The sequence below is a fragment of the Mobula birostris genome, chromosome 15 (genome assembly GCF_030028105.1).
Source record: "Mobula birostris isolate sMobBir1 chromosome 15, sMobBir1.hap1, whole genome shotgun sequence".
Lineage (NCBI taxonomy): Eukaryota > Metazoa > Chordata > Chondrichthyes > Myliobatiformes > Myliobatidae > Mobula > Mobula birostris.
This window is the reverse complement of record NC_092384.1, coordinates 60,799,191-60,818,052: the sequence shown is the minus strand read 5'-3', so window position 1 is coordinate 60,818,052 and position 18,862 is coordinate 60,799,191. Positions and strand designations below refer to the sequence as shown.

Below are 18,862 nucleotides of genomic sequence, written 5' to 3'. Positions count from 1 at the left end.
GACCCAGCACATTGGCATCTTGCATAGCAAGTTGCTTTTCCTCTATGCAGCACAGGGAGATGTGTTACAAATTAGGGGAAGTGGACATAGGGGAAAAGATGGCTATCAAACCAGGATATGGAAGAAAAATACCTAGTCAGTTGCTTCACTTAGCATCCATACTCAATTCTGCATGCACTTCCATTCTACACGAGCTTTACCTTTTATCTACACTTGCGTACTCTATCTTCCCACGTCCATACCTGTATTCATTGCAAATGGTTATATATCTGCAGATCTCCCTGAAAGTCATACACCTTTCTGATTTGAAAACTTATCAGAAAACCTTTGTCGCTGCTGGCAATCAACACTGAACCTTCATGTCACAAGAAGGAATTTAAAAAAACCAAAATGGCCTACACAAAACTGTTGATGTTTCTATGCTCACAATAATATGCAGGCAGTTCCCTATTGTGTTTTAAATGGTTTGATATTAAAGTGACTAAATGTGTAGGTTAATTTTTTTTTAAATGCTGGCAATTTGCAACCAGGTATACTGCTGAAGAACGCACTTACATACACATAATTGAAGAGTGTGTGTGTGCGCGCATGTTTGCGCACACATACAAGTAAAACAAATTCTAATATTTTAAAATTTAACGCTTGGAATTCAGAAGTACATTGTTTTAATGCTCTGCTGTTAGCATACACAATAAAACTTACTTTAAATAAAAATGTAATTAACAAATAATTTCTAATTGTATTTGAAATCCATTTTATTTACTGGCACATACTTCTTGCTTGGTTTTAGTGGTGTATCCCTGAACAGACTCCCTGGCCACCAAACTTTCCAGAGCATCCTGAACTGTACGAATCTTCTCAGACTGTATATCAAGCTGCAGTGAGAAGAATAGCTGGAGGGTGGCAGATTCCTTGGAGCTTTGCTGGTAAACGACGGACCTAAGGAAAATATAAACAGCAGAGGTATTTTTGAATGCCTTAAATACCTAGTAGCAGATTTGGAATAATGCTAAATATTTGTTTAATTGGAAAAAGTGAATAACTCATTTGTGGAACTGCATTCTTATCATTCCAGCTAATTATGGCCTATAACAATCACTCATTTTCAGTTGCTGATTGACAAACCAGATACTTTTAAGGATAAAGTGGATGACTAACACAGAATCATGCAATACAAAAACAGTGCCAGTTCTTAGAAAGATTTCCAAATTAGCTCCAGTTCAATCCTATTTCTCACAAATCAGCAGATGTCTCCATCTGAGAATACATTTTAATCCTATATTAGGTTCAAAGAGCAAATTCAATATTTCTTTCTTTCTAACCAATTTTGACTAAAATATATCTAATTCTTCTGAAGCATCCTTAGTACATTTCTATATATTTATGCAGTGGCAAAAACAGAATCTGTTACTGGCTATACCCTAGTGAGAAATGGATAGATAAAAGCAGAAGGTGGTGGATGTGCCTTCATTCAGCATGTCCACATTGGAGTTGGGAACAGTGACAGTGTCAATTTACAGGAATAGAGACCGAGCACAATAATTCAGAGGTATAAAGAATCCGACACCACAGCAATCAGGGAATTGAAACAAATTATTCAAACAGACAGAAAAAAATCTCAGATGTCTAGTAAAAGAAATGCTGATGATGAAGGTACTGTGCTGCTACCAACTTTTTCAGAAAAGAAAGTGGCCATTCTTAGTTGTTAAACAGTAATTATACTTGACTCCAGTTCCATATACAAGTGGGCAACTCTGAAAGGTATTCAAATAGTCTAGCAAAATCTACTGCATCAAAGCATAACATCAATACTAAGAATAAATTCAGACTAAACATTATGAATTCACCCAAGATTGAATTCAGATATGATAGGCTAAAATTCAGTTCAGTCACCTCTACAAATATCCTTTGAACGAACACGAAAACATTCATACTTCTGAGAACTTAGAAACAGCTCAAAAGTTCTGCTCAGAGAATCACATCCTTCGGCCAATAACCCATTCTACATTCCTGGATACTGAGGGACAGATTCAAAGACTTGAATATCTGTATACAGTTGAAGTCAGAAGTTTACATACACCTTAGCCAAATACATTTAAACACAGTTTTTCACAATTCTTGACATTTAATCCTAGAAAACATACCCTGTCTTAGGTCAGTTAGGATCACTACTTTATTTTAAGACTGTGAAATGTCAGGATAATAGACAGAATGATTTATTTCAGCTTTTATTTCTTTCATTGCTTTCCCAGTGGGTCAGAAGTTTACATACACTTTGTTAGTATTTGGTAGCATTGTCTTTAAGTTGTTTAACTTGGGTCAAACGTTCTGGGTAGCACTGAAAAAGCATGTGTGAGCAAGGAGGCCTACACACCTGACTCAGTTACACCAGTTCTGCCTGGAGGAATGGAACAAAATTCCAGCAACTTATTGTGAGAAGCTTGTGGAAGTCACAATTAAGCAACATCAAATTTTATTCACCAACCCATACTGCAGGAAATATGATAGTAATTCAATAAATTTGAAATCCATTTTCTGAAATGAATCAGTATGTGCAAATCCAATTTTAAAAGAAGAACTAAGGTTCCTTTTGCTACCAACACATTACCCCCTTTAAAATATTTTCAAATGACAAAAAGAGAAGCAGATTTAAAATTATTGATAGAAATTGATCTATTTCTCAATTCATGATTCATCATTTCTCAAATGAGGTGATATCCATTGTGAATAGCTCAAAAATTGGTCTGTACTGAAGCAAATGTGGTCAGCTTTTCTTTTCACCTATTACAGCAATTGAGTACACGAAGCATTTTTCATAACCCATTTCTGGAACCTCAGCGCTGACCAATGTGTACTGCACTCTTTATTTTGGCAAACACTTAGTCAAAGAATAATAAACTCCTAAGTTTGCATACTAGCCTTTTCATTCAATAGTTGGCAGTGATGTACTAAACTGGATTAGTTTCAGCAATATAAAATGGTGAGAGCAGCAGTAAGTGAGCCCCATAAAATAAATGTTTTTAAATACAAACTCTCCAAGCAAAGCAAATCAAGTGTCACAACATAAAAATCCACTAATGCTTATTCAAGTGTCTGCACTCCGAGGGTGCATGAAAAACAGAAGTTTCATATGTGCTCAATAAAATTATACAGTTTTGTCAATAATAAAAAAAAACACAATGAAAATTAATTACCTTATGTGCCCTCCAAATACATCAGTGATGGGAGTCCGAATGAAGTCGGCTTGACGTGTGACAGATGTTTTATTTCTGGGACCTACTTGCTCCCATTCATCTTCACTACCTTCACCTTGCTCCTCCTGATCTTCTTCAGCACCTTGCTGTGATTCAGGTCCATTTGAAACTGTATTTTCTATACATTTTTAAATAAAATACTTAAAGATAAGCTTTGCCAGTTTTTCCACCTATGCAGAGTCTAAGGAAATATCTAGTCCAAGGTTGCACTCGTCACAGACATTCAGATGCACAATTATTTTTATATACACATTTGTACATTATACTATTTAGTTGCACTCAAGTCAGATGTTTAATTACTATTAATCATAATAAAAATGTTACTGGATATGAAATCTGAAAAAGTGGCACTTTTCTATCATGATTCCACATAAAAAACCTTCAACCAAAATCGACATATTTGATGCATATGTGTTTTGAGGCCATTCACAGCCTACATCTACATTAACATTCAATAAGGTCATGGCTGATAGCTGACCCTACCTTTCTGTACCTGCCATAACCACACAATTTTCAAAAACTAACTTGAAATTTTCATAAATGTTAAGGACTGAACAGTCTACTTGTTTAATCAAAAGTCAAATGTACAATCTGTTGCTGCAATGTAAGCATTTCATTAAGGTTTCAATCCTATTAATCAAGGTTTAAAAATACATGAACAGGCCAAAAGTATGTTTACAACACTGGCACAGTTCCACGCACAATCTATCACTGCCTTGGATAACCTATTCCCTCATCAATGCCTTCCCCACCAGCACCTCCGCACCCTGACTTGACTGGTCAGCTTATGATTCATTCGTCCATAAACTTAGCTATCCTTGTCCTTACTCCATTAAGTCCAATGCAACTCATCTATCACTCATGTTCTTACATACACTATTTAGTATTTCAACCTCAAATTTTTTATTCCACAGTCAAGCATTTTCTTTCTAAATTATTCCATACCCATAACAATCGTACAACTTTATATTCAATTTCAACTTTCTGATCCTCAAACTGAACAGTTCATCCTAACAGCAGCTGGGCTACCACCTACAAGCTTCAAGCTTTCTCTCATTTAAGAGGTTACTTTTTGGTACTGAAGGCTGTTCTATTTTGTAACTTGCCTTTGCACATGTTTTCAGAGTACTTCTGCTTTGTTTTAACCCATTATATGGGCATAAAACAAGTTCCATTCTACCAACAGCCATCATCACCAAAAAACACTGCACCTGGCTTGGTCAAAAAGGGATAGATTTTTTAAACAGATAATTGCTAGCATTTAAAAGTAAATAATATAAGTGAAATAGCTTGAGAGGACAACATCACTTTAAGGTGCCAGTTATGTTGAGCTTATTCAATCTTCTATCTTACATGAAGTAAATCTCAAGCAATATTTTGAAACTGACAATAAATTAAAGATTAAAATAAATGTTAATTATCCTCCAGTTGCAAACCGAACAATAAAGTTAACCAAATATATATTAAAACCAACAGGCTTAAAAATAATCTAAAGAGAAACACCGAGGTGCTTCGGGTAATCAACTGTCTCACAGTTCTAGTGACTTGGGCATGATCCTGACCTCTTGTGCAAACTGCAGAGAGAGCACTATTATTCCTATGAAAATGTGGGTTTTTCTGAGGAGCAGCAGCTTCCAACCATATCCTAAGGATGTGCTGGTTGTCAGGTCGAGGTGTGCTAATTTGCCTCTACTGCAGCTAGCAGATAAGAACATCAGGGGATTATGACTGGCCTTGTGTGAAAGTACAGGTTATAGGGAAGTGTGGGGATGGAATGGAAGGGATATCTGTGAGACAGCATAGGCTTGATTGTCTGAATGGCTGCCTCCTAATGAGATAACAAAATATGAGAATTCAACCTTCAATTGGCATGCAGAGCAAAATTATATTTTGCCTGGTAAACCAGAACACAGAAAAATATAGAGTTGATGGAAACACACATTTAAAAATTAACTGGACAAATTTGATCCAGGCAGAACATTAGCCTGAATTATACGATATAAAACATACAAATAGTGCATGATACAAGTACTTCATACCATTTAATTTTGCTACAGTACAATATATACTTTCATTTAATAGGATGTCTAAATTTTCTGATTGATCTTAATACTATTCTAGGGTCAGATGAATTAGTCACCAAACTTATTATACAACTTACTTTAAAGAGCCTAGCACAAAATATAGTTTGAAATTTAGATTAATGGATTTAACTAAAATACAATCACCAGATTAGAATGTGCGGATCCAAAGGCTTTCTGCCTGATGGTGTTACAAACTAACCATGTATTGGGAATAATTACATTGACATGTTCCTGCTTCAGGGATGAGGTTAATAGGACAAAACATCAAGAATTGCTTACTTTCATTCTGTGGAGTAATCAATTTCTTCAGTGCCAACATTTCTTCATGAAGACCATTTAGAATAAAGCCCAAATATTCTTCTGCATCTTCTTGTCGGCCCTGAATAAGATAAGAACCAAAAGCAAAAATATTTTTAAAAACCATGAAAGTTTCAGCAGGAAACATAAGCAGGAAAAATATTTAATCCAATTATTTCATTATCTGCAGTAACCACTTATAGATAAATGCAGCAGCCAGTTTACAGGCAAAGTCTCAAAACAGATGAAATAAATGAGCAATTTTCAGCAAAAAGCTGCTTAAGAAAGCTCTATTCCCTATTGTGTCTGAACATCTTCTGTATACATATGGTACTGAAACAGGCAGGGATTCAGTAGAATCTCCTGGTCTTCTTGCATCACCTCTTAATAGTTAAGGAAGTAACTCAAATAAATTCAAGTGATTGTTTAGACTTATGACTTAATTTAGAAGTCAGGCTGTTATCTATTGAGTACATATATCTCGGCTTTTTAAGCCTAACTGTAACAACAAAATAATGATGCCAATTAATTGGATGTTCTAAATATATCGGTAAAAAAAAATCTGTAAACATTTTAAAAACATTCAGCCCAGGGTCAGTCTGCTAAAGCACCAAAATTAAGATCAGAACAACGCTACTCATGAGCTCAAGTTCACTTCCAAAGTAAGGTTAAGGGGGATGTTGCATCTTTCAGAACCAGACAACAAAATGGTATGCAATCTCCATTAATATTTAGTTAAACATTTCTCAGAGCCAAAACAAGATCATTTACACTACTGTTTCTCAATTTGTGGAAATTTGCTGCTGCCATTTAAAAACACTTCACATTCTGTGCAGTACTTTGCGATCTTCAAGGACATGGAAAGCATTATATAAATGCATGCATCATAAAGAACCTGAAATATCAGGTAGAGATCAAATCTATTTTGCAAATTAATGAAAACAAATGACAGGGAAATTTCTTGAAAGTATGAAAGGTATCCTTTCAGATGTATTGTGTTCAAAATGCAGGCTATAATGGTTAAGTCTGTAGATACCATGGCAGCAAACTCTTGAAATAATAGCTAGCACTGCACAAGAATCTGAAGCCTGAAATATCTGTGTACAAGATAAATCACTTGGAAGTGCTATGTTCGCCAAAAAGTTACTAACATCAAAGGATTCCAAATCAATCCAAATGCCACTTCTACATAGGCACAGAGAAATACAACACAGAAACAGGTCCATTGATGCACCTAGTCCATGTCAAATCCATTTAAACTGCCTTCTCCCACTGACCCTGCACCAGTACCAGAGCTCCCCCCAACATCCCTTACTATCCATGTACCTATCCAAACTTCTCTTAAACATTGGAATCAAACTCACATATACTACAAACTACATATGATGTCTTTCAAATTTCAGATTTAGAAAAATGAAAGATATACCTGTACTTCAAGCATGGGTAGTAAGCATTCTGTAATGCTGTTTCTTGTTGTATGTAAACTTTTACAAAAGTTGTAATACAGAAAATTTCCAGCAACTTTCAAACTCTGATTGTGAAGACTCAAACTGAAATAGTAAATCTAAGTTTAACTAATATAAAAACTAAGTTACATTGAAACACAAAATGAAAATAAGACAGCATTTTTTTCTCTTAAATTCAAATAGGGTTAATATTATAAGATCTTCAATACAGTCATGGTCATAAAAAAGTACAGCACAAAAACAGGCCCTTTGACCCATCTATCAATGCCAAATTACTTAAACTGCTTACTCTCATTGATCTGCATATTCCTCCACACCCCTCCATGCACCTACCTAAACTTCTTGCACTAGCAGCTCACTCAACACTCCCACATCCCTCTATGTGAAGATATTTCCCCTGATGTTCTCCTTAAACTTCTCACTTTTCATCCTTAACCCATAATCTCTAGTTGTAGTCCCACCTAATCTCAGTGGAAAAAGGCTGCTTGCATTTACCCTACTTACCCCTATAATTTTGTACACCTCTATCAAATCTCTCAATCTTCTACGTTCTAAAAAATGCAGTCCTACTTCTTCAATCTTTCTTCACAATTCAGGTCCTCCAGACCCAGCAACATACTTGTGAATTTTCTCTGTACTCTTTCAACCATGTTTACATCTTTCCTATAGGTAGGTGAGCAAAACTGCACACAATACTCAAAATTAGCCTTCACTGTCTCATACAACCTCAACATAACATCCCATCTCCTGTACAATACATTGATTTATGAAGTCCAATATGCCAAAAGTTTTCTTTATGACCCTGTGACACCAATTTCAACAAATTATGGACCTGCATTCCCTTTGTTTGACCACACCCTTCAGTACCCTACCATTCACTGTTTAAGACCTATCCTGTGTGGTCCGACCAAAGCCTAAAACCTCACATCCCCTACATTCAAAGGAAGTTAGCTCAAGTCCTCATCATCTTCGAAGGATAAGCTTACTGACATCCAGCAGATAGCAAACAAAAAGTGGATGCCATTAAGACCCTCCCCTTTGAAGTAATATTTATACAAATAGCTCTTACAATTCCAAATTCACAGTTCTGGAAGCATCAAATATATTGCTGTGATGGTGAAAGGGAGGAGCATTGCAGATTCTTCCTTGTATTCACATCAACCTTTACCCTAATAACCCCCGCAACTCATGGCTTCTCAAATCCGAAGGATGCAACTCAGTAGTGACAAACTGTTACTGTTCTTTTTACTTTAGGAGCTACACCATGGGTTGACAGGAACCCTACGAGATCAGGAGTGTTTCCAGGCACCGTACCCCTCCAAAGTTCAGAGCAACCCTCCCCTCTCCCTGCCCCCCCCCCGTACATAATTAAGCCCTGTACTAATTAGGGAGAGACTAACTTCATGGTCTTAACTCATGGGCAGAAGACTAATTTTACCAACAGTCCTGAAAACACGACTGATCAACAGCATGCAGATGACCAGGCAGGTGATTAAAATATAAAACAATTGTTAAATTTACCTTGAACTCTATGAGTTTGAAAAATAAACTAAAAATCATCAAATAGGAAAAACTTCAAAGCCAACACTAAACGCAAGCTCAGATAGTCATACTGAAGGAACTCAGCTTTGCCAGTCTTATTTGCAAACTTCTCATGTTAGAATCTCCATACTTACAGTTGGAATACCGGTTTAATACAAATAACCCTTCACTCTTTAGAAAGACACCCTGTAAGTCATGTGCAGTATTGGTTTGCTGTACATCACAAATTTAATCTGTGCTCACACCAGGTGCTTACCACTTCAGTTTGTACCTTCAATCACATTTGTTCAGTAATGGACAGCAAACTACTCACGACAAAAGCAGCTCTATGAGAAACATCTTGAAAAACTACCAATGTATCAACAACTTTAATTAAAATGTTTGTAGATGAACTGAGAGCATCACATTTGCCTTTTGCAGAGAAAAATAATTTGCACATGGCAGCACAGTCTCAGAATTTCATTTAGTGCATTGTGAAAATGAAAAATGATATCCATGATCTTGGAGAGGTGGGGGGGAACGGTGAGGAGAGTTGGAGGAATCCCCAATGTTAGCTCTAATATGAGAGAGGTCACAATACCTTTCCTCTGAAAAGGTGGGAAGCTTAGAGGCCATCACTCTCATCCGCCTAACGCTGACTATGCACCAGCAATAGCAGAATTGATTGGGAGCAGGTCTCCAGCACTCCTCAATCAGGAAAAGTGATTGTTATGTTAGAGACTTGGGGTGGGGAAAAAAATTTAAAAACTCAGTTGCAGACAGAGACAGTCAAAAACAACTAATGATTATTAAAAAATACCTTTCAGCATCACAGGAAGAGCATGGCTCGGTGACAACTCTCCTCTGTGAGGAAGGGCACGGCCTCTCTTCAGCACCTCCCACTTTGGTACGAGAGAGATCGAAACAATTCAGAGGTGTGGGGGGAGGAGAGAGAAGAGGACAAGTCATGGGCATAAACTCACATCCCAATTTATGGCACCATGCACTGCGTCACCAATAACTTTTCCACTTTATATTCCATTTTGACACTGTTTTACAAAGGATTTTATTATTATGAATTATAAAAAATGTCAAAGCCAATTTGGATTGTTAATGAGCACAAGGGACTCAAAACATTCAAATTAACATGTTTACAGAATTTCATTGCAGCATTGGGTATACATGCTGCGACAAAATAATAGCGGTGGTTCAAAAAGGACTTGGTAACAGTCAATACTATGGAATCTCCAAAACACCATTGGGGGGGGGGAGAAACAAATAAAAAAATACAAATTGCTTAAGTGCCAACATTATCCTAGATTTACCTTTTCAGATAAGCTTGACTTGATAACTGTCAGAAGTCTATATATGTAGGTTGGTTCGAAAGGAACTCCAGTGCGAATATCTTTAACACTTTTATCACCAGTACCTTATGATAATGAAAGATTGTGATTAATCAATTATTTTACAACAGCACATTCCAGAAATACACCAGACGACTGCTTTATAAAATGGAGTTCACTGTCAATTTTCTGAGCACAAAGATACAAATTACTCACCTGGTTTTGTCTTGGAGGGTATCGGCATTGTACTGAACTCATTCATCAGTCGAACACTATTTAATTGATAAAAGAGAACAAATTGCAGTAAAGTGTTTAAGAGAAACAGAACACAACTTGACATGTCTATGTTAATGTGCAAATCAAAACATTTCAGACGTAAAAATACATACAATATTACATATAATACTTACAAGCTGTCAATCATTGGTGTAGAACTGCGAGGTCGCTGTGTCTCACTAAACATTGGAATTGACTTCATCAGGTGATACATGGGTGGACATGCAACCAAAGCTTGCAGAGTCTATAGATACATTTGTTAAGGGAATTTTGATCTTAATGGAAATGATGCAAAATATTGGCAACTCATCAATAAAGACAATATAATGGAAATGCTTGTTGCAATACGATTCCGTTGACTATTCCTTTCCTCACTGCTAGACCACACAGTTTCCTAACCATCTTTCAACTGATCTTCCCTTTACTTCAGCTGAAGATTTCTCATCACTCAGAGGTGTTATTTCCTTCCTCCACATCCTGGGCTGCTTTTCAATCACCAACATCCCTCTCCTTTTCATTGTGATGTAATGCACTTCTTGGTAAAAAATTAGAATTATTTGGAATTCTTTCATGCTAATGATACAATCCTAATGCAGGAAATTAAACAGATTATTTGGAACTTTGTGAATCACCCTGCCACATCCAGAATCATGATCTAGAGCTTGTGATCACCTTCTGTTTTAATACCCACTCTCAATGCAAATCTCAATCTTTGTCTGCCTACTATCTTCCAAAGCAAGTTCAAGGATTTTAATCACTTAATTATCATGTAGTTACTTTACAGCCCTCTGGACTGGAGCTGAACAATTTTACACCAAAGTGCTCACTTTTTTAAAAAAATATACACACATCAGCCATTGGTAATGATTCTCTTGACTATTTTCATCTCTTCTTGAGCATCTTTGCTTTATTCTTGTTTCCTTTCAGTTTCCACCATCAAATCTTTTTATCATTTGGATCACTACAACCTGTCTCATTAAACCTTTTTTTCTTTGCTTTTCACTGTTGTTTTCACAAAGGCTTAAAATTTGCGAAGTCTTGAATTTGGCCATCTCACAACAAAACAACACAGGCCTGAGTGCATCATCATCCATAAACGTTTCATCCATTGAGGACTTCCAGCATTTTCTGCGCTTACTTAAAACTAAAGAAATGTTATATGCTCACAAGACAAAGGAGCAGAAGTAGGCCATTCGGCCCATCGAGTCTGCTCCGCCACTCCACCATGAACTATACTATTCTCCCATTTAGTTCCAATTTCCGGCTTTCCCCCCATATCCCTTGATACCTATCAATCTCTTCCTTAAATACCCTCAATGAACCAATTCCATTGATTCACAACCCTCTGGCTAAAAAAAATTTCTCCTTATCTCTGTTTTAAATGGGTACCCTCTAATTCTAAGACTGTGGCCTCTTATCCTGGACTCACCCACCAAGGGAATCAGCCTTTTCACATCTACTCTGTCCAACCCTTTCAATATTCAAAATCTTTCTATGCGATCCCCACTCATTCTTCTATACTCTAATGAATACAGTCCAAGAGCCGACAAATGCTCCTCATATTTTAGCCCCTGCATTACAGGAACCATCCTCATAAATCTTCTCTGAACTCTCTCCAACATCAGTACATCCCTTCTAAGATAGGGGGCCCAAAACTGCACACAGTATTCAAAATGAGGTCTCACCAGTGCCCCATAGAGCCTCATCAACACCTCCTTACTCTTATACACTATTCCTCTTGAAATGAATGCCAACATAGCATTCGCTTTCCTTACTGCCGATCCAACCTGGTGGTTAACCTTTAGGGTATTCTGCACGAGGACCCCCAAGTCCTTTTGCACTTCCGATTTTTGAACTTTCTCCCCATCTAAATAATAATCTGCCCGATTATTTCTTCTTCCAAAATGTACAACCGTACATTTCTCAACATTGTACCTCATCTGCCATTTCTTTGCCCACTCTCCTAAACTGAGCAAGTCTCTCTGCAACCTTTCCATTTCTTCAACATTTCCTGCTCCTCCACCTATCTTGGTGTCACCCACAAACTTAGCCACAAAACCATTTAACCCATAATCTAAATCATTATCTATATACTACTAAAACTCTCATGCTCTGTCTGTCTGTTTGTGACTTCCAATTAGCGCAAACGGTGCATTACGACAGCACTTTTTTTGGCTAAATCGAATTAAAATGCGCTAACTTACAAAATGCAGGCAAAGCTCAGGGTTATATATTCGTATAAAATTGCTCATTTGCCAAAATCAACAGGCTGGCTTTCACCTGAGACCCGATTGGCCATCATGGAAATCAGGACACGACAGCCCGATGCATGCGCACAGCCAGCCTCAGCAGTGACACCTACTGGAGCAAAAGGGAAGGGCAGCTCTATTTCAAGGGGTCACATTCTGCTAATCACCATCAGCACATGTAGGATTGGGACAGATCTAACTGCCACCCATCAATAAGAGATAATTAAATCTTATTGTAATGACATACTACGAGACACCCATAAAACCCTTTGCTGCAGTCAAAGGACAGCGGTGACTATATCACGTCCATTTAGGAGAGCGCCAACCACATCAAGAATAATCAACAACCTTTGGTGTTACTGCTTTGTATCTTCTATCCAGCATTAGGGTAAAAAAAAAAGTCAGCCTAATTCTGCCACGTGGAAAGGGAAGGGGGACATTATGGTCAAGAGATGACGCCAAACCTCGTCGGGAAGCGGCAAGGAAAGGCAGAGAACAAGAATTGGATGAGGCCAGGGCTACAAGACTCCAGGATCAAACAGTCAGCACAAAAAAAGATGACAGAAGAGAGAGGAGAGGCATGCACGCCTCCAGAATCAGAGACAAAGAACAAACAGCAGAAGAGATGAAGAGACGGGGGATGAAAGAACTGCACATTTCCAGAATGACAACAAGAGGCACAAGGCTGGCAGATAAACCAGAAATGATGACATCAAAAGTGTCCTTCGTTAAAGGAGGAGCAGCAATATTTACTTTGCTACGCTTCGCTCTTCTTTAATAAACCGAGGTTTTCTACTTCAGTTTCCAAAGCAAAGTGATAGCAATAGCATTCAGGAAAATTTAATGTTCATTCTGGTCACATCAGACTGCACTACCCTTCTCTCAAAGGGTGCCCCAACAGGTCACCCCGTTGTCTAGTACATTGTAAAAAGAAGCAGCCCCAACACCAACCCCTGCGGAACACCAACAGTAACCGGCAACCAACCAGAATAGGATCCCTTTATTCCCACCTTTTGCTTTCAGCCAATGCGCCACCCAATCCAATATCTTTCCTGTAATTCCATGGGCTCCCATCTTATTAAGCAGCCTCTTGTGCAGCACCTTATCGAAGACCTTTTGAAAATCCAAATACACAACATCCACAGCCTCTCCCTTGTCAATCTTATTTGAGATTACCTCAAAAAATTCCAATAGGTTGGTAAGCAGGATCTTCCCTTCATGAAACCATGCCGGCTTGGGCCTATCTTGTCATCCAGTCCTCAGTTTTCCCACTAACTTTTGCTTCCTTGTACGCTGTCTCTTTTGCTTTTATTTTAGCCTTAACCTCTCTCGTTAGCCACATTTGTGCCATTTTTCCACTTATGATTTTCTTTTTTCTTGGAATATATTTTTCCTGCACTTTCCTCATTTCTTGTAGGAATTTCATCCAATTCTGCTCTACCATCCCTCCATCTAGCTTACTTTTCCAATCGACTTGGGCCAGTTCCTCTCTCATACCACCGTAATTTCCTTTGTTCCACTGATACACCTGATACCGGCTTCTCCTTTTCAAATTTGAAACTGAACTCAATCATATTATGATCACTACTTCTAAGGGGTTCCATTACCTCCAGCTCCCTAATCGCCTCAGGTTCATTACACAGCACCCAATCCAAAACAGACGATCCCCTGATGGCTTATGGACAAGCTGCTCCAAAAAGCCATCCCGTAGGCATTCTACAAACTCCCTCTCCTGAGATCCAGTACCATCCTGACTTTCCCAATCCACTTTCATATTAAAATCCCCTATAATTACCTTAACATTTTCCTTCTGACACGCTTTTTCTATTTCCAGCTGTAACTTGTAGTTCACATCCCAGCTGCTGTTTGGAGGCCTGTATATAACTGTTTTTAGTGTCTTTTTACCCTTGCCATTTCTTAACTCGACCCGTAAGGATCTACCTCCTCTGATCCTACGTCCCCTCTTTCTATTGATTTGATATCGTTGCTTACCATCAGGGCCACGCCACCACCTTTACCTACCTTCCTATCCTTCCTGTACACTGTGTATCCTTGGACACTCAGCTCCCAATCACATCCATCATTTAGCCATGACTCGGTGATGGCCACAATGTCATTTCTTTTAACCTGTAGCTGTACAAGGTCATCCACTTTATCTCCAATGCTGCGTGCATTTAAGTACAGTACATTTAGATCAGTATCTGTTATTGATTTTGCTATATTTCTATCACACAGCAAATCATCCTGTCTATTCACCTGCCTGTCCTTCTTGCCATCTTTGCTGCACAGTATCTTTGACTTACTTCTATTTTCCTCTTCCTCAACCCTAACACCCTGGTTTCCTTTCCCCTGCCAACTTAGTTTAAACCCTCCCTAACAGCTATATTAAACAATCCCGCCAGGATATTAGTACCCTTTGAGTTCAGGTGTAACCCATCATTTTTGTATAAGTCATACCACATCCAAAATCGACCCCAATGATTCAAGAATTTGAAGCCCTGCCCCCTGCACCAGTTTCTTAGCCATTAATCTGCTTAATTCTGCTATTCTTACCTTCTTGCATGTAATAAGCATCCGTACTAGAATATTGTAATACTTGATTGATCATGCCAATTACTCCGCAGAGTTTAATACATGTTTTCAGAAAATCCATTAAATACTTTGATACCATTTAAAATAATTAAGTTCAATGAAAATTTAAAAGTTTCAAAACCTTATAGTCCACATCAAAAAATCAGAGCTGGCAAAGAACACAAGGGATAATTCCTTAGATGATGACTGACATCTCTTGGCTCAAAAGTGAATCCAGCTGCAGGCTGCAAATATGTCAGTAAATCCCAAATTTCCACATTTCAAATACACGAAGCGCAGAATTAACTTCAGTTTCAATGGCTGAAAGCCAGCAGTTTCAGTCAGTAGCTCCAGACAAATATCAGCAAAATTGGCCCCAACTTTTTTAACATTGGCTTACAAATACAGTGGTTAACTGGGCAGCTGCTCATTTGGGACACTATGCCAATTAGTTGGGACAGGAGACTCTTTCTAACGAGCAGTCACATGGCACTTGTGTGTCCGTTTCACATTGCGCTTCAAGCAAACAGTTTTTAAATAGTGTCAGTTGTGGGTTAATGTCAATAACGATTTCTGTCACCGACAGTTGGTGACAAAATAAGTGGTAAGACAATTCAGAAATATTTTTCTCATTGTTTCAAGCATTCAGGCTTGTCGGTGCTAGAAAGGGCTGGGAGTGAAAATGAAACAATTTGACTCCTACGTCAAGTTAGGAACTATGAAGAATTTGAAGGAATTGATAATCACCTTAAATGGACAAGGATCTAATCAACTTGAAAGTTAGAATGAAAATGAAGACTTGGAGGATGCAATCATCAAAAGCATTCTAAGAAGGCAGTCCATTATCTGCACTAGGTGCCTGCATTGAGTTTGTTCATTTACACTCAATCAAGAGAATGTGGCAGCATACACTAGATGAATTCTTACGACAATAACTTTTATAGTGGCATAATAGTATTGGTAGTGTTCTAATTTGTTCTGTACTTCATCTAAATACAGGTATCCCCCGCTTTTCGAAAGTTCGCTTTATACCACTTTGCTTTTATGAAAAAAGGCAAAAAGCGAAAATAGCGTTCAGCATTTGTTTTGCAGTGAGCAGCTAGAGGCAGTGCACATCCCGAACAGTGAGGGTGACGCTGCCAAGCTCCTTCCCGGGGAACTACACTCAGCATCAAGCCGCCACAGCTTTGAAATGTGTATGTGAGCATCCGTGCTTTATCTCGGTTTATTTTGTGCATCTGTTAGCAAGATGTGTCCTTAGCAGGATAAGGGCCACAAGGCATCGAAGGACAGGTTTACCCTAATGTCTATTATTAACACCACCGGTGATGCTGTCCTTAGGCCTCTACTAGTGTACCATTCAGAAAATTCGAGGGCACTTAAAGGCGTTGATAAGGATACACTTCCTGATGTGTTTCATTCACATCCAAGCGGTTGGATAACCAAGTGATTTTTTTTCTGAGTACGAGTGGATAAGTTAGTCCTTGTTGAAAAATATTGTAGAGAAAATAACCTCGACAATAAGTTGTCTTGTGATTGTAAATAATTGTGCTGCTCATCCACCTGGCATTACCGAGTATGGCGGTAATATTCGTGTTGTGTTCTTACCGCCAAATACGACATCGTTGCTGTAACCATGTGACCAAGGCCTAATAGCCACAATTAAGACTTACTATAAGCAAAATGTGATGCATTTTATTGTAAGTGCCATTGACAGAGAGGGCAACTCCGAAGCATCTTTGCCAGAGATCTGGAAGGACTACAATATAAATTGGTAATCGCCAACCTTGGAGATGCTTTCGATAGGCTAACAGCCTCGATGAGAAAAGGCGTTTGGAGGAAACTGTCCTGAAGCAGTGAATGACTTTAAAGGCTTCAAGCCAACAACAATAAATACAGCAATAGTGACTTTGGCTAAGGAGGCTGGGTTTGTAAAAGTTGATGAAGATGACGTTGAAGAAGTTTTGGCATCCCACGACCAAGAACTGACAGATGAACAGCTGACGCAATTGCAAGAGGAAAGGATACGAATTGAAACCAAACGCAATAGCCAACAGCCCAAAAGTGAAGTCGTCCAGGAACTGAACGTGAAGCACTTGCGTGAGATTGCAGTAAAGTATGACTTTAATTTTGAAAGGGCACCTAGGTTTTGGGCAGGTCTGCAGGATGTTTTGAGTGCTTACAAAGAACTGTATGATAGAAAAATGCGTAAGGCTAAAGCACAATTTATACTTCTGCATCAAATGTATGCAATAGGTACCGCGTACCCTACGCCACAGGGTGATGTGCACCTCCCCGAAAATGTAACTCACTCATCGAGGTGACGCAGACCGCAACAACTGTGATTGGTCCGTTTGGTAGCATCGCATTTCTTCCACGCATTTCCGGTTGCTTTTCTCCGCCATGTCTGTACACTGATGCGAAATAAACGGTTGGAGACGATGAATCAAATCGCCAAATATACCTGCCAACATCTGAAAGTATTGAAATACATTTCGTTGTCCACGTCTCTCACAAAGAAACTCCAGCGGCATAGAAACCCCACTGCCAACTAGCCTTTTGCCAGTGAATTGCAGAGCGACGCAGACACAACTACGCATGCTCACTACAGCGTAGTGCTATGCAAAAGTATAAATCAGCTTTGGGAGACTCTCCAGGAGGCGCTCATGCTGTGAGGTACATTTTGGCTTTGCTCCATTCCCTTTACTTCTTTTACCCGTAACCACCCTTGCTTACTCCATTTATAACTACACTAAAAAGTTTATACCACAGATACATCTTCAGACTCTCCTCCCATCCGGTAGGCACTACAGGAGCCTCCGCTCCCGCACCAGCAGGCACAGGAAGAGCTTCCCCGAGGCTGTGACACTGCTGAACCTCTAATCACAGCGCTAAGCAGTATTGCATCCGTATTGTACCGTCTCAGTACTTTTATATTTGTGTGCTGTAGCACTTCTTTTATTTGCAGTTATTTTGTAAATAACACTATTCTTTGTATTTCTGGTCAGGGGCTAGATGCATTTCATTGACTTTGTATCTGTACTTGGCACAATGACAATAAAGTTGAGTCTATCTTTGAACTTCGATTTTAACTCGCTTGAAATGCAGACCAGAGGACGAGAAGTTAAAAATGGGAAAGACTGATTGTTTTTTTTTACTTTAAATTTTTCTGCTTTTGAGAGTAATTAAGTAGTAGATCAGTGTTTGATTTTCCTTTGAAAACTTATTGGGGAAGTATTCGGCTTCTTTACATCTTAAGATGGCATCTCGCTTTCTTTCCCTCCTTGGACTTTTTTCTTTTTTGGTGCATTATTTTCAATCATTTGTCTGAAAAGAATTAACAAATATGAATTGGCACTTGGTTTCCTTTTTTCTGAAATTTGAGTAAGAAGATACTCTATGTTTGCAAGTGTTGTAATCTTTTTTTAAAACATTTATGGTAATCTCTTTTCCTTTTTTTTAAAACTATGGGTGTTTCTTTTAAAAGAAAAACATGTTCTGGGTTGCTTTCTGGAGAGATGGGGTTAGATTTAGCATTAGGTTTAGTATTGGCCGTTTTTTGGCCTTTTTTTCAGGTTTTTGTGGGGGGAGGAGGTATTTTCATATTTTCATTTTTATTTTTAGTTTAGATTTTCTTTTCAAATGCACTGACTCGAAACTACTAAAATGTCCGAAATGTTGCAACTTCCAGTTCCTCTTTGAACCTTTTTTCCTATTCCAGGGTCATGAGTTTGTATTCTGGTTAACCCATTACACACCATATGCTCGATTTCAGTATTATGGATAAGATTATTCATTTTG

The 18,862-nt window shown here is 38.4% G+C and overlaps 1 protein-coding gene across 2 annotated transcripts in view; it reads right to left on the bottom strand.

Moving 5' to 3' along the window:
* The window catches only part of usp10 (ubiquitin specific peptidase 10), a 77,274-nt gene that overhangs the window by 20,888 nt on the left and 37,524 nt on the right, over positions 1 to 18,862 (bottom strand). For both annotated transcript variants that reach the window (XM_072279890.1, XM_072279891.1), the window contains exons 6-11: positions 10,376 to 10,485; positions 10,182 to 10,237; positions 9,948 to 10,051; positions 5,618 to 5,717; positions 3,195 to 3,372; positions 774 to 939 (exon numbers count right to left, since the gene is read on the bottom strand). In XM_072279890.1, coding sequence (XP_072135991.1) covers positions 774 to 939; positions 3,195 to 3,372; positions 5,618 to 5,717; positions 9,948 to 10,051; positions 10,182 to 10,237; positions 10,376 to 10,485 — 714 coding nt within the window. The remainder of the gene's footprint in view (positions 1 to 773; positions 940 to 3,194; positions 3,373 to 5,617; positions 5,718 to 9,947; positions 10,052 to 10,181; positions 10,238 to 10,375; positions 10,486 to 18,862) is intronic.